The sequence below is a fragment of the Macaca fascicularis genome, chromosome 20 (assembly GCF_037993035.2).
Source record: "Macaca fascicularis isolate 582-1 chromosome 20, T2T-MFA8v1.1".
NCBI lineage: Eukaryota > Metazoa > Chordata > Mammalia > Primates > Cercopithecidae > Macaca > Macaca fascicularis.
The window spans coordinates 64419336-64431557 of NC_088394.1; the positions used below are offsets into that span (position 1 = coordinate 64419336).

At 54.2% G+C, this 12222-nt stretch overlaps 1 protein-coding gene across 20 annotated transcripts in view; it reads left to right on the plus strand.

The window, feature by feature from the left end:
• PRMT7 (protein arginine methyltransferase 7) overlaps nucleotides 1-12222 on the plus strand; it is a 47965-nt gene that overhangs the window by 34090 nt on the left and 1653 nt on the right. For 6 of the 20 annotated variants that reach the window (XM_045382700.3, XM_074027439.1, XM_074027440.1 and 3 more), the window contains 9 exons: nucleotides 834-961; nucleotides 1304-1439; nucleotides 2357-2440; nucleotides 2775-2822; nucleotides 3473-3562; nucleotides 7655-7816; nucleotides 8892-8966; nucleotides 11062-11222; nucleotides 12044-12140. In XM_045382700.3, the coding sequence (XP_045238635.1) occupies nucleotides 834-961; nucleotides 1304-1439; nucleotides 2357-2440; nucleotides 2775-2822; nucleotides 3473-3562; nucleotides 7655-7816; nucleotides 8892-8966; nucleotides 11062-11222; nucleotides 12044-12140 (981 nt within the window). Of the gene's footprint in view, nucleotides 1-833; nucleotides 962-1303; nucleotides 1440-2290; nucleotides 2441-2774; nucleotides 2823-3472; nucleotides 3563-7654; nucleotides 7817-7884; nucleotides 8967-11061; nucleotides 11223-12043; nucleotides 12141-12222 lie in introns of all 20 variants that reach the window. The other 14 variants (XM_074027438.1, XM_074027437.1, XM_065537325.1 and 11 more) reach the window with 7 other exon arrangements.

The window sequence follows — 12222 nt, forward strand, 5'->3', positions numbered from 1 at the left end:
AATGAACACTGATAGTCCCTTTATTAATGTAAATTGACCAGTTGTTAACGTTGCCACACCTGCTTTGTCTGTCTTCTGCCTCTCTCCCTGCATCTCTCAGTACACACACGCAGACACACACACACGCACACGCTCGCGGAGTTTTTTGCAAAATCATTTGAAAATAAGTTGCAGACATCTGACACTTTACTTTTAAATACCTCAACACATATCTCCCAAGAATGAAAACAGTCTGCAACATAAACGAAACACATGATCACACCTAAGAAAAACAGTGGTTCCATAGTATCATCTAACATATGGTTCAAAATAAAATTTCTCTGTCTCCAAAAGTCCTTGATAGCTTTTGTTTCCTCAGTCTACAATCCAGTTAGGTGTAGTGCATTGCATTTGACTGTTCTGTAAATTCTGAGTATGTTAAAGCCTTTGGGGTGTGCGCCATGGGACTATTCCGAAAAGGTTCCCCTCAAACCACGAGGTTTAAACCGTTGTTTTTTCCTTCAAATGAAACATTTGGCACAGCCCTGCGTGTTGAAGAGAGAGCTTTGGTGCTCCTCTGATGGGGTGGGGACTGGAGCCTGCACTTGTCCCCTCCCCTGAGCCACTCTGGCAGATCGCTGCCCTTGGCCACATTGTGTCTTCCTAAAGCCAGCAGGGTTCCCACAAACTTTGGGCCACTGGTCTCTGAGTTTAGAGTTTGTTTCTTTATCTCCTTGGCCACAATAGCCAGCTGCAGTCTACATTGTGGACGCCTGAAAACTGGCAGTTCTCTGGCATTTGGCTCCTGGATTAGAAGCATTGCTCGTGACAGCTGACTCTGTTCCCCGTTTCAGTGGCGGGACCACTGGATGCAGTGTGTGTACTTCCTACCACAAGAGGAGCCTGTGGTGCAGGGCTCAGCGCTCTGCCTGGTAGCCCACCACGATGACTACTGCGTGTGGTACAGCCTGCAGAGGACCAGGTACGCCGAGCGTCGTCGGGGTGGAGGATGAGCCTCTGAAACTTGAATGTAAAGTCCCCATTTACAGACCCTCTGGAGGCGCCAGTGGGTTGATTTGTGTCTGGACAGAATAATATAAGAACAAATATTTGTGACCGATGTGTCAGTGTCCATTCGTGTGTACCCAGGAGAGGCTGTCATGGGTTGCTGGAATCTGTTTAGAGCAGATGCGTAGGAAAAGTCTGGAATTAGCGGGTGCTGTAACTTCTCATGCCAGCTGGAGACCAGTGTCCAGATTCATGCCCTCTAGAGACCTGTGGAGGCGCTCACAGCCCACGTCTGTTTGTTCATCTCCTGGCCTAGCCCTGAAAAGAATGAGAGAGTCCACCAGATGCGCCCCGTGTGCGACTGCCAGGCTCACCTGCTCTGGAACCGGCCTCGGTTTGGAGAGATCAATGATCAGGACAGAACTGATCGATACATCCAGGCTCTGAGCACCGTAAGTGTCCAGCCCCTTGGCTGGTTGTAGGGGATAAGGGAAAAAGAAGTTTGTCCCATGAGCCCCAGCACTCTGCTTATGATTTGCTAAGTTTCTTTCCTGTGTCCTCTTGTCTCTGAATGGCTTCAGCGAGCGCCTTCTGGGGCGGGCACTGCAGCAGAAAGCTGGAGACCTGGGGCTACTCTCTGCTGTACTGGGAGAGCCTCTGGCTGGGCTCCTGCTGGATGCCTTCGCCTTGTCAGGCACAGTCGTTACTGTGGGTGGTCGCAGTGGATTCGGCCACCCCTCTCCTCTTTTCATGAGTTGCCACATTTCTCCAGTTTTCTAAATGTAGATCTGATCATGGGACTCTCCTGCCTGAAAACCTTTGCTCCCTGCTACCTGTAGCAGGGGACTCGGCCTGGGGATTATAGATGGGGCTTAGAGGGAGGGTCTCTTGAGGCTCTTGGGGGTGTGTACAGAAATAAGTGTGCACGTGTGCATTTTGGAGGATGGGGGAGGATCCAAGCCATCCTGAGTTTCTCTCAGAGGGATCTGTCACCCAGAAAGGCATCCCTGCCTTTGGGAAGTCAGTTGTGAACCCTCGAGCCTTGGAGGCCCTTAGCTGTCTGTACTGTCACCAGACAGGGAAGAAGCCTGTTGTCATGGCCTGGGAGGTGGCCTGCACGTGGGGCAGCCTTCAGCGGGGCCTCTAGGCTGGGTTGAGGAGTGTCTTTTCTGACAGTGGGGACAAGTGGGGAGATGTGAGCGAGGCGGGCGTGTTTGAGGCTGGGGGTGGTTACTGCATGAGGACACAGGGGCATGGTCTGAGGTCTGGGCAAGCGGGGTGAGAAGGGTCGCGTTTCTGACAGCTTACCAGCAGGAATCTTCTGGCAAACTGGAGGAAGCCCTGTGCTGAGGGTGCCCGTTCCCCGCAGGTGCTGAAGCCAGACAGCGTGTGCCTGTGTGTCAGCGATGGCAGCCTGCTCTCCGTGCTGGCCCATCACCTGGGGGTGGAGCAGGTACAGACGTGCACCCTTGTCAGCCTCCTGAGGTGGGCTCGTGAGTTAGGGCATTGTGTGGTCCGGGTGCACAATTCTGTGATCAAGGCTCTTTGCAAGGGCCACTGTCGTGGGTGCAGCATGCTCGGGTTAGGGGCTGGGGTTTATTGCCTGTGCGTGCAGGCAGGCGTCAGGCTGCTGAGCTGGTGCTCAAGCTGCCCCAGGGAGGGAATGAGTGCAGGGAGGGTTATTCAGGTGTGTCCTCTGCCTTGGGATGGTCTTGTCGCATTTTAATCTTTAATTTCTTCTCTGTTAAGTGAATATCTTACAACTAATAGCATGGTGTTCCCTTTAGGTATTCACAGTGGAGAGCTCAGCAGCTTCTCACAAACTGTTGAGAAAAGTAAGTGAGAATTGTTGTTGCTGAAATAGGAGAGGACCTGTGGGGTCTGGGTTGATGGCTTTGAAGTGGCATTGGCCCGGGGGAACGAAGGAGTGGCAGCTCACTTGCACCCCTGTGTTGTCTTGGCTGCTGCCTGGAGAGCAGCCAAAGGCCTTGGGGGCTGTCACTGAAGTAGAGGCAGGAATTTGCACTCTGCTTTGTTGTTTTGTGTCTGAAGTTGAGGCTTTTCTCCTCACTTCACATAAAGCTACTGTTGGGGTAGAACCGAGTGTAGGCGTGTTTCTGGGACATCCGTGCTGAGGGAGCCAGTGCTCACAGCCTGATGGGAGACGCCATTTCTCTCCCTGGCCAGTAACTGGTTTCAGTTCCTCTCCAAAGGGGAACCCCCGTCACCAGAACTCCAGGCCCGCACTGAGTCCTGGTGTGCGCCTACGGGAGAAATTTCTTCTGCTTTCATCACATTCTGCTCCTGATCTCGTCTGTGGTCTATAGGATGACCCCCAAGGAGAGAATTTCCACAAAGCAGATAAAAGTGGTGCTCCAGAACTATTTGCCAGAAAATTCAAAGCGGAGAATGCAACTTGGAGAGGTTTTTTTTCCTGACGAAAACAATAGTATGAATACAGTAATTTTATGATTTTCTTTCTAAGATCTTCAAGGCTAACCACTTGGAAGATAAAATTAACATCATAGAGAAACGGCCGGAATTATTAACAAGTGAGGACCTGAAGAGCAGAAAGGTGAGTAGCGGGAGCCTTCTGGCTGCGCTGGGCTGTGTTAGGGTAGGCAGCACGGCACTGAAGTAGCCCAGGCCCCACCCCATCCTTGGGGTCTCACAGTGGATCCTCCATGTAACCTTACCTCCTAGGAGCTCCCACTGTCAAGGATGTAGTGAGGCTTTCATGAGGCTGCCTGGTGAGCAGATGGTTGCACTGCTCTTTTTTTTTTTTTTGAAAACGGAGTCTGGCACTATCGCCCAGGCTGGAGCGCAGTGGCACGATCTTGGCTCACTGCAGCCTTGACCTTCCAGCCTTAAGCGATCCTCCCACCTCTCCCGAGAATCTGGGACTATAGGCATATGCCATTACGCCCGGCTAATCTTTGTATTTTTCGTAGAGTCAGGGTTTCATCATGTGGCCCAGGCTGATCTTAAACTCCTGGGCTCATGCGATCTGCCAGCCTCAGCATCCCAAAGTGCTGGGATTACAGGCGTGAGCCACCACACCTGGCTGTACTGCTCTTAGCTCAGCCTCATCTCTGCTCCTTCCGGTCAGGACAGAGCCTCTCTCTTAGCTTTCCTAGGAGCAGAGAGTGTCCTTTCCTCTCCACCGCACTCCTGTCTTCACTCCCCGTCCATGGCTTCCTGCTGCAGTCAGGCTTCCAGGCCCTGAAACTGCTTCTGCCAGCAACCTGGTCGTTACTCCCATGGTCTCCTTGCAGGCTTCATCTACTCTACCCGCTTGTCCTTGTGACCTGGGACTTCTTCCTGTGCTGGGGAAGTCTCTTTCCGCTCACCTTCCTGGCTGTCCTTCCCTCGCGCTGCTCCGTGGCAGTCTCCCCGTGTCCCCCACTTCTCCCTACTGCATCCTTTCTGGTAATCCTGTTCCTTCTCATGTGTGAGTCAGTGACCATAAGAGCCGGCCTTCACTCGTTGCAATTTTGGATTCAAATCTCATGTCCAGCTGCTATCCTGTCACCTTTCCTTGGATATCCCACAAACCAGACTTATCCAAAGCAGAGCTGTCATCTTTCATCTTTCCTGCCAGTCTTTTTTTTAAATAACAGCTTTAGGCCGGGTGCGGTGGCTCAAGCCTGTAATCCCAGCACTTTGGGAGGCCGAGACGGGTGGATCACAAGGTCAGGAGATCGAGACCATCCTGGCTAACCCGGTGAAACCCCATCTCTACTAAAAAATACAAAAAAAAAAAAAAAAAAAAAACTAGCCGGGCGAGGTGGTGGGCGCCTATAATCCCAGCTACTCAGGAGGCTGAGGCAGGAGAATGGCGTAAACCCAGGAGGCAGAGCTTGCAGTGAGCTGAGATCCGGCCGCTGCACTCCAGCCTGGGCGACAGAGTGAGACTCCGTCTCAAAAAAAACAAAAAAACCGCTTTATTGAGATGTAGTTGACATACCACAAAATTAATGCATTTCAAGTATACAGTTGAGTGATTTTTTAAGTAAATGTATGGAGTTAAACAACCATCACCCAGTCTCATTTAGAACATTTCCAGGCCAGGCATGGTGGCACATGCCTGTAATCCCAGAACTTTGGGAGGCCAAGGTGGGAGGATCGCTTGGACCCAGGAGTTCAAGACCAATCTGGACAACATAGGGAGATCCTGTCTCTATTGAAAAAAAAAAAAAAAAGAAAGAAAGAAAAATTAACCCAGAGTGGTGGCATGTGCCTGTAGTCCCAGGAAGGTGAGGTGGGAGGATCGCCTGAGCCCAGGAGTTGGAGGCCGCAGTGAGCCATTCTTATGGCAGAGCACTACAGCGTGGCTGACAGAGTGATACCTTGTCTCTAAAAAAAAATTGGAATGAAAAGAGAACATTTCTGTTACCTCCCAAATTCCCGGGAGCCTGTTGATAATCAGCATGCTCGTGCCCCAGGCCTGGCAGCCACTGGTCTGGTTTCTGTCTCCAGTGTGTGCCTCTTCTGGCTTTTCTGAAAAGTGAGGTACACAGTGTGTGGTCTTGCGAGTCTGGCTTCTTTCACTGAGCATCATGTCTTTGAAGTTCACCCATTTCATTCTTTTTAAGGCTGCATGGCATTCCGCGGTGTGGCTGTCCTTTCACCTGCTTATCGACAGTTGGATTGTGTCCAGTTTCTGGCCACTTTGAATAAGGCTTCTGTGAACATGGGTTCACCGGTCTTAGTGAGGATATGAGTCCTCAGTTCTCTTACGCAGGTGCCTTGGTGTGGATTGCTGGGTCATGTGGTAGTTACGGTCAACTTTTTAAGAAGCTGCTGAACTGTTGTTCGAAGTGGCTGTCCATTTGACATCCCCATCGATAACGTCTGAGGGTCCAGGTTCTCGGATCCTCACCAGCACTTGGTATTCGCTTGTTTATAACCATTTTAGTGGGAGTGTGGTGATATCTCCGCATAGTTTTAATTTGTGTTTGCCTAATGACTGATGATGGTGAGCATAATTTCATGTGCTTTTGTCTTGCTTGGTGAAATGTCTATTCAAGCCTTTTGCCCATTTTAAAAATAACAGTTTTATTGAGATATAATTCACATACCTTATGATTCACTCAGTGATTTTTGTGTATTCATAAGGTTGTGTAACCATCGCCACATCAGTTTAAGAACCCTTTCGTTACCCATTGGCAGTCACACACCATTTGTCTGCAGTCCCCAGCCCAGGGCACCCATTCTCCTCCTTTCTGTCTTCAGCTCGCCCATTCTGGGCGTCTCGTGTGAGTGGAATTAGACAGTGTGTGGTCTTTCGTGGCTGGCCTCTCATATGGCTTCATGTTTTCAGGGCTCATCCATGTTGTAGCCTGAATCAATACCTTATTTCTCTTTCTTGCTCAATAAGATTCCATTGTGTGGATAGACCATGTTATTTATCTGTTCATCAGCTGATGGACATTTGGGTGGCTCCTACTTTGAGGCTGTTGTGAGTAATGCTGCTATAAATATTCATCCACAAGTCACCCTTTTTCTCCGTCATAGATGAGGGCATAGGAGATGATTCTGAAAGCCATTGTGTGGTGTACCGGTAGACCGGGTCATGTTGAATTGGAGTGGTGGGAGTGGGCGTTCTTGCCTTGTTCCTGATGCTGTCGGGGGGAGGCCAGGAAGCACTCAGGGCAGCCCTTTCTGTCTCCCAGCATTTCCCGCTGCATCTCCCTCATCTCTGACTGGCCCCGCTTTGGTGCCTGTTTGCTTGGGCCTGCCCGGGGTCGGCTGCCTCACCCTCTGCCACCCCTTCCTCTCCTCCCACCCCTCCCACCCTGCAGTCTCCATTTCTTGCCTGGACTGTTTCTGCACTCTCCCAGGTCGCCTCCGTCCCGAGCACCTGCAGATTCCCTTCCACACTTCATGGTCCTCAGCAGGATCTTCTAAATCACATTCCTTCTGATTTTGAACCCCTCTTGAAAGCTTTTAGTGACACCCACCACCCCCGCCGCTGCCGCCTCCGGGATGAGTCCAGCCCCTTATCTTGTCCTGGCTCCTGTCCAGCTCCACACCCTCACCTTGGGGGACCTTGCTGTCTCCTGGCCTCACTCTTGCCTCTGCTGCTCCTCCCTTGGCCGTTCAGGCTCCTTGCCATGCATTTGTTCATTTACTCACAAATGTTCACGGAACATCTGGTCACGGCACTGGCCCACTGCTGGGGATGCTGGGCTGCCAGTCCCTGCTCTTGTGGTGCTCAGAGCCTGGGGAGGGAGATGGAGTAAGTCCTGAGATAAAGTGTCCAGTGAGGGTTGGCAGGATGCCACTCTGGAAGCCCCCTCTGGCACATTTATTTCTGGGGTCCCGCCATGACCCCCTTCCTTGCTTTTTTCTGTCGCATGGGGTCAGCTGCACTTTGTCTGCTTCCCTCTTCCACTCTGCTCTCCTGAGCAGGGGACTCGTATCTGGTTGTAGTCTTTAAAGCCTCCAGGGCAGGTACAGAGTGCCTTGCTGCCTTGCTTTTTGACTGAGGGAGAGAGGGACTGAGGAGGGAGGGAGGGAATGAGTGACTGAATGAGTGAGTGACTGAGGGAGGGAGGGAGCGAGGGAGTAACTTGAGTGACTGAGTGGCCTATTGCTCCCTGTTCCTGTGAACGCTCCTGACACCTCCTGACACCTGGGCCCTGCTTCTCGCCCTGCTCAGCAGGTCTCTCTCCTCCTGGGCGAGCCGTTCTTCACTACCAGCCTGCTGCCGTGGCACAGCCTCTACTTCTGGTACGTGCGGACCGCTGTGGACCAGCACCTGGGGCCAGGCGCCGTGGTGATGCCCCAGGCAGCCTCGCTGCACGCTGTGGTTGTGGAGTTCAGGGTAGGCCACCCAGGGGGTGCTGCAGAAAAAAGCAGAGGCGGCGAGTGGGGAACCTTGTTTTCTTGCAGGAACCTTGGGCACCTGTAGAGCAACTCGGGCCTTGATGATTGGAGCTTGTTTTCTTTCTGTGTCAGCACACTGTGGGGTTGAATAGAAGATGCTTGCCTTTTTAGAAATGCGATAATTTGACATACGAAATGGAAATGGCTGAGTGTTGTCATTTTACAATTGTGGCTTATCAGAATAATTAAAAAATATAAATTAAGCGTTTCAGAAGCCACGCCGTGTGGCCTGCTCTGCTCTCGTTAAGAGCCGAGGCTTTAGTTGTTAAAAGCATTTTGAGATGGGAGAGTCAGCTGCTTTATGCAAGAAAAAATGGAAAAGCTTCCTTTTAATTTTCTCATCAAAGCAGAACCACAGTCACAAAGTCATTTTGGGAAGGGCAGTTTTATTAAAAGGATTTCGAAAAGCTTTGCCCTGGATGGAGAGCGCATCTCATTTGATGAGAGTGGTTTTCTCTCTCAGCTGAGTGGCTCCATCACACATTCTGGGCGTTTCTCCTGTGTTACTTGTTTACCTAATCAGATTTCCACATGAATACTGGTTTTCGTGGCCAAAGAGGGGATGTCATGATCCATGCGTGTGACCAGGAGGAAGGGAGGGAAGGCCGTGTGGCCTGAGTGTCCTCTGGATTCCTCTGGGCAGGGCCTTTTTCTTTCCCCGGCATCCTCGTGAACTGGAGGTGATGCTGGGGAGAGAACTGGCTTACAGATTTCTTCCTGAAGAAATGGTGTTGAGGATGGCCCGGATAGGAGTGTGCAGCCCCCAGCCTGGTAGCTTTGGCTGACTGTCCCTTATAGGAGAGGACTCAGGTGTCATGTCAGAGCTTGCAGGTTCCCGCCCAGCCCAGTCTGTTACAGAAACCGCTGTGGATCTTTGTTCTCTCTGAGCCCCTTCATGCTTGGGGGTCTCTTTCAGGTGTGCAGGGAACAGCAAGATGTGCCTCTTGTTCTTGCTGCCACACTTCCCTGTGCCCTGGCGGGCGGGTGTGGACGGGGCTGCTCCTTCCTCACAGGACCTGTGGCGGATCCGGAGCCCCTGTGGTGACTGCGAAGGCTTCGACGTGCACATCATGGACGACATGATTAAGGTAAGCAGGGCCACACTGCGCAGTCCCGCCCACCTGCTCCTGTGGCACAGGCCTCTGACAGGGTCCTGGCTTGGGCAGCACAGGCTCTTCTGTTGGGGGCAGTGAGGTCAGGTGCTGCCATTTTGTGTGGTTCACCATGAGCATTGCTTGGTACCAGCCCTGTTCTTGGCTCCGTGCTGTCACCCTGAGTCAGAATCTTCACTGGGCCCACATGTCCCGTCATTGGAATTGCCCCCGCCAGTGCCCGCAGCTTGTTTCCTATTGGGGCAGCCTTTCCAAAAACAGTCTGGGAACCTTCTTAGTCATTTCCACGGTGGGGGCTCCATTCCCAGGGAGGGGTACCTGAGGAGTGTCCCACAGGTTATTTACATGGTGTAGGGGTTGGCAGCGCCCTGAACAGTAGTAACTGAGCCCACGTTCCCCAGAACCATGGGCCGTCCTGACAGTGCCAGTGGTTCTTGGATTCATGGGGACTGAAGCTGAGAGTCCTGTTCCATCCATGTGAGAGGGGCGGGGTGAGGAGCATGGGCCGTGCTGTGTATTAAGGAAATGCACGTGGCTCCTGCTTGTCATCCCAGCACTCTGGGAAGCTGAGGCAGGTGGATTGCTTGAGCCCAGAAGTTCGAGACCCGCCTGGGCAATATAGCAAGATCCTGTGTCTACAAAAAAGCCAGGCATGGTAGTGTACACCTGTATTACCAGCTACTCAGGAGGCTAAGGTGGGAGGATGGCTTTAGCCTGGGAGGTCGAGGCTGCAGTGAGCTGCGTTTGCGCCACTGCCTCCAGGCTGGGTGAGAGAGGAAGACCCTGTCTCAAGAAAAAAATCTCATGGACACCAGATTGGCGGGAAGCAGTGGCGGCCGTGCATCGGGAGGTGGGGCTTTTCTGCCTCTGCTCACCCTTCTGTTGACATTTTCCCACAGTGAACATGGATTGCCTGTGTGTGAACACTTTTAAGTAAATTAAACCTAGTGGATATTTTCAGTTTGCATCTTGCCTGCCCCTCACAGCAGATCACTGACTGTTCCATGCTTCTAGAAATCTCCTTCGTGCTGAGCCCTACATGCTCTGGATCCATGTGCTCCCTTGGGCCCCTGCTCTCGGCCTGCCCACCCTGGCTGTCCCTGTCCCCTCTTGCTGATACGGTTCTGCCACTCTGGTCCTGGGCCAGTGTCTGTCTCTTGTGTGCTCAGGCAGATGGCCGAGAGTGGTGGGTATCCCACAGTGGGGCGCCAGGCATTTTTTTACGCTTTCCAAATCCACCTGCCCTTCCCCACCCTCAGCCTGGCCTTTCCAGTGCCCTGTCTTAGACCTGGCACCACTTCACACCACCAGCCAGGCCCAGGGCCCTGGGCATCCTCCCTCGAGAGTCCTCCCGTCCCCTGCCATTGGTCTTCATGCTCCCAGTGAGCCTCCAACCCAGGCTGTCCCCCGACTGCTGCCGTCCTGGTTTGAGCCCCTCCTGCTCTGGCCGTCCTCCACAAGGAGCCCACATGAACTTGTAGATCTGAGTCTGGCCACATCCCCACTGCAGGAATGCCCTGGATAGCTCCCGCACGCCACCCCTGCAGAGTGGCCCAGCTGGCCTGGATGCCCTGGCCTGCTCTCCTGGCTTACCTCTATCCTCAAGGCCCCCTCTGGCCCTTCTGCCGGCTCCCATTTGACTGTCAGCTCCCCTCCTCCAGGCAGCTTTCTGCATCCCTCCTGGATGCAGGTGCCCCCAACCTGCCGCCAGGCACCGGGGCTGTACTGTCACGCATTTATCCCTCCCCATGGCCTGGGGCCCACCTGTCAGGGCCACACAGCTTTCGTGGTCGCCAGGTTTCTAGGTGCTGGGTGTTCTCACCAGTGACGTAGACATGTGGTCCTCAGAACAGCTTGAGACAGGCGACACCACCCCATCTTAAAAATCCGGAGAGCGAGGGCTCAGAGCCAGCGGTGCCTGGGGAGCCGCTGGTCTGCTGGGCACTCAGCATCTTTATGGGAGAACACACACCCCTTGTGACTGCAGTCAGTGAGAGCCAAGCCGGGGAGGGGTGCCTCTGTCTGGCTGCCGGCCTGTCTCTGCAGCCCCCAGGCCCCTTTCTGTTCGCAGCGTGCCCTGGACTTCAGGGAGAGCAGGGAGGCTGAGCCCCACCCACTGTGGGAGTACCCGTGCCGCAGCCTCTCCGAGCCCCGGCAGATCCTGGCCTTTGACTTCCGGCAGCTGGTGCCCCCACGGCCCCTGTGTGCCGAGGGCACCATGGAGCTCAGGAGGTGGGTGTAGGGAGGGCCCCGGGGGGCAGGGAGGGGCTGCTGCTTGCCCTTGGAGTTCTCACCCCCATGGTGAGCACAGCTGGCCTGGGAGACGCTGACACGTGGATGGGGTATTCGTCCTTCCCATGACCTTGCCCTTCCCTGTCAGAGCGGCCCTACGTGTGTGGTGGTTCCCACGGTCCCGTGTGTGCCAGTCGGCCGGGGGAGCCAGGGAGGGCGCTGCTCACTTCCCACAGCTGAGGCTCTCTTGTTGGATCACACCTCAGGAAGATGGGAGCTTAGTTCCTGTGGTCACCGATGCACCATTTTCCTGAACCCTCCTGGGAGCTGAAGCAGGTCAGGGTCAGGGAGTGCTGCTGGCGTCCAGGCACGGGCAGCCCTGTCCCACTCCGGCCCTCACCCCACCTCGCCCGAGGAGTGACTTCTTCCCCGGAAGCGCCTCCCAACTTGGGACAGGCAGCCAGGCAGGGTGGGCGCCGCCACCTGAGCTCCCAGGGTTGCTGTCTGGGCTATCAGAGGGGCTTTCCAGCCTTCAGTGCCAGGCTGTGCCTCAAGCCCCCCGGACCCTGCAACCACACTGGCCCTGCCCCATGTGTAGCCTGGCTGCAGGGCTCGGGTTGGCTCACGTCGGGGCTCGGCTGCGGCTGTTCTGGCTGGGGTTTTTCTGAGGAACATTCAGTTGGATGTGGCACTAGGAGCTCCCGGAGGGGCAGGAAGGAAATGGGGAAGACCACAGGTTTCTGGAAAGCAGCAGGAGCTGCAGCCGTGCCCCCCTGCCTCTTGTGTGACTGCTTCTGCTGGGTCCCCCCTCTCCTTGGCAGGCCTGGGAGGAGCCACGCAGCAGTGCTGTGGATGGAGTACCACCTGACACCGGAGTGCACGCTCAGCACTGGCCTCCTGGAGCCTGCAGACCCCGAGGTAGTGCCTGCGCGCCGAGCCCCAGTGTGCGTGCAGACCCTGAGAGCAGGCGCCGCCTGGGGAGGCCTCCCTGCCCCTGTGC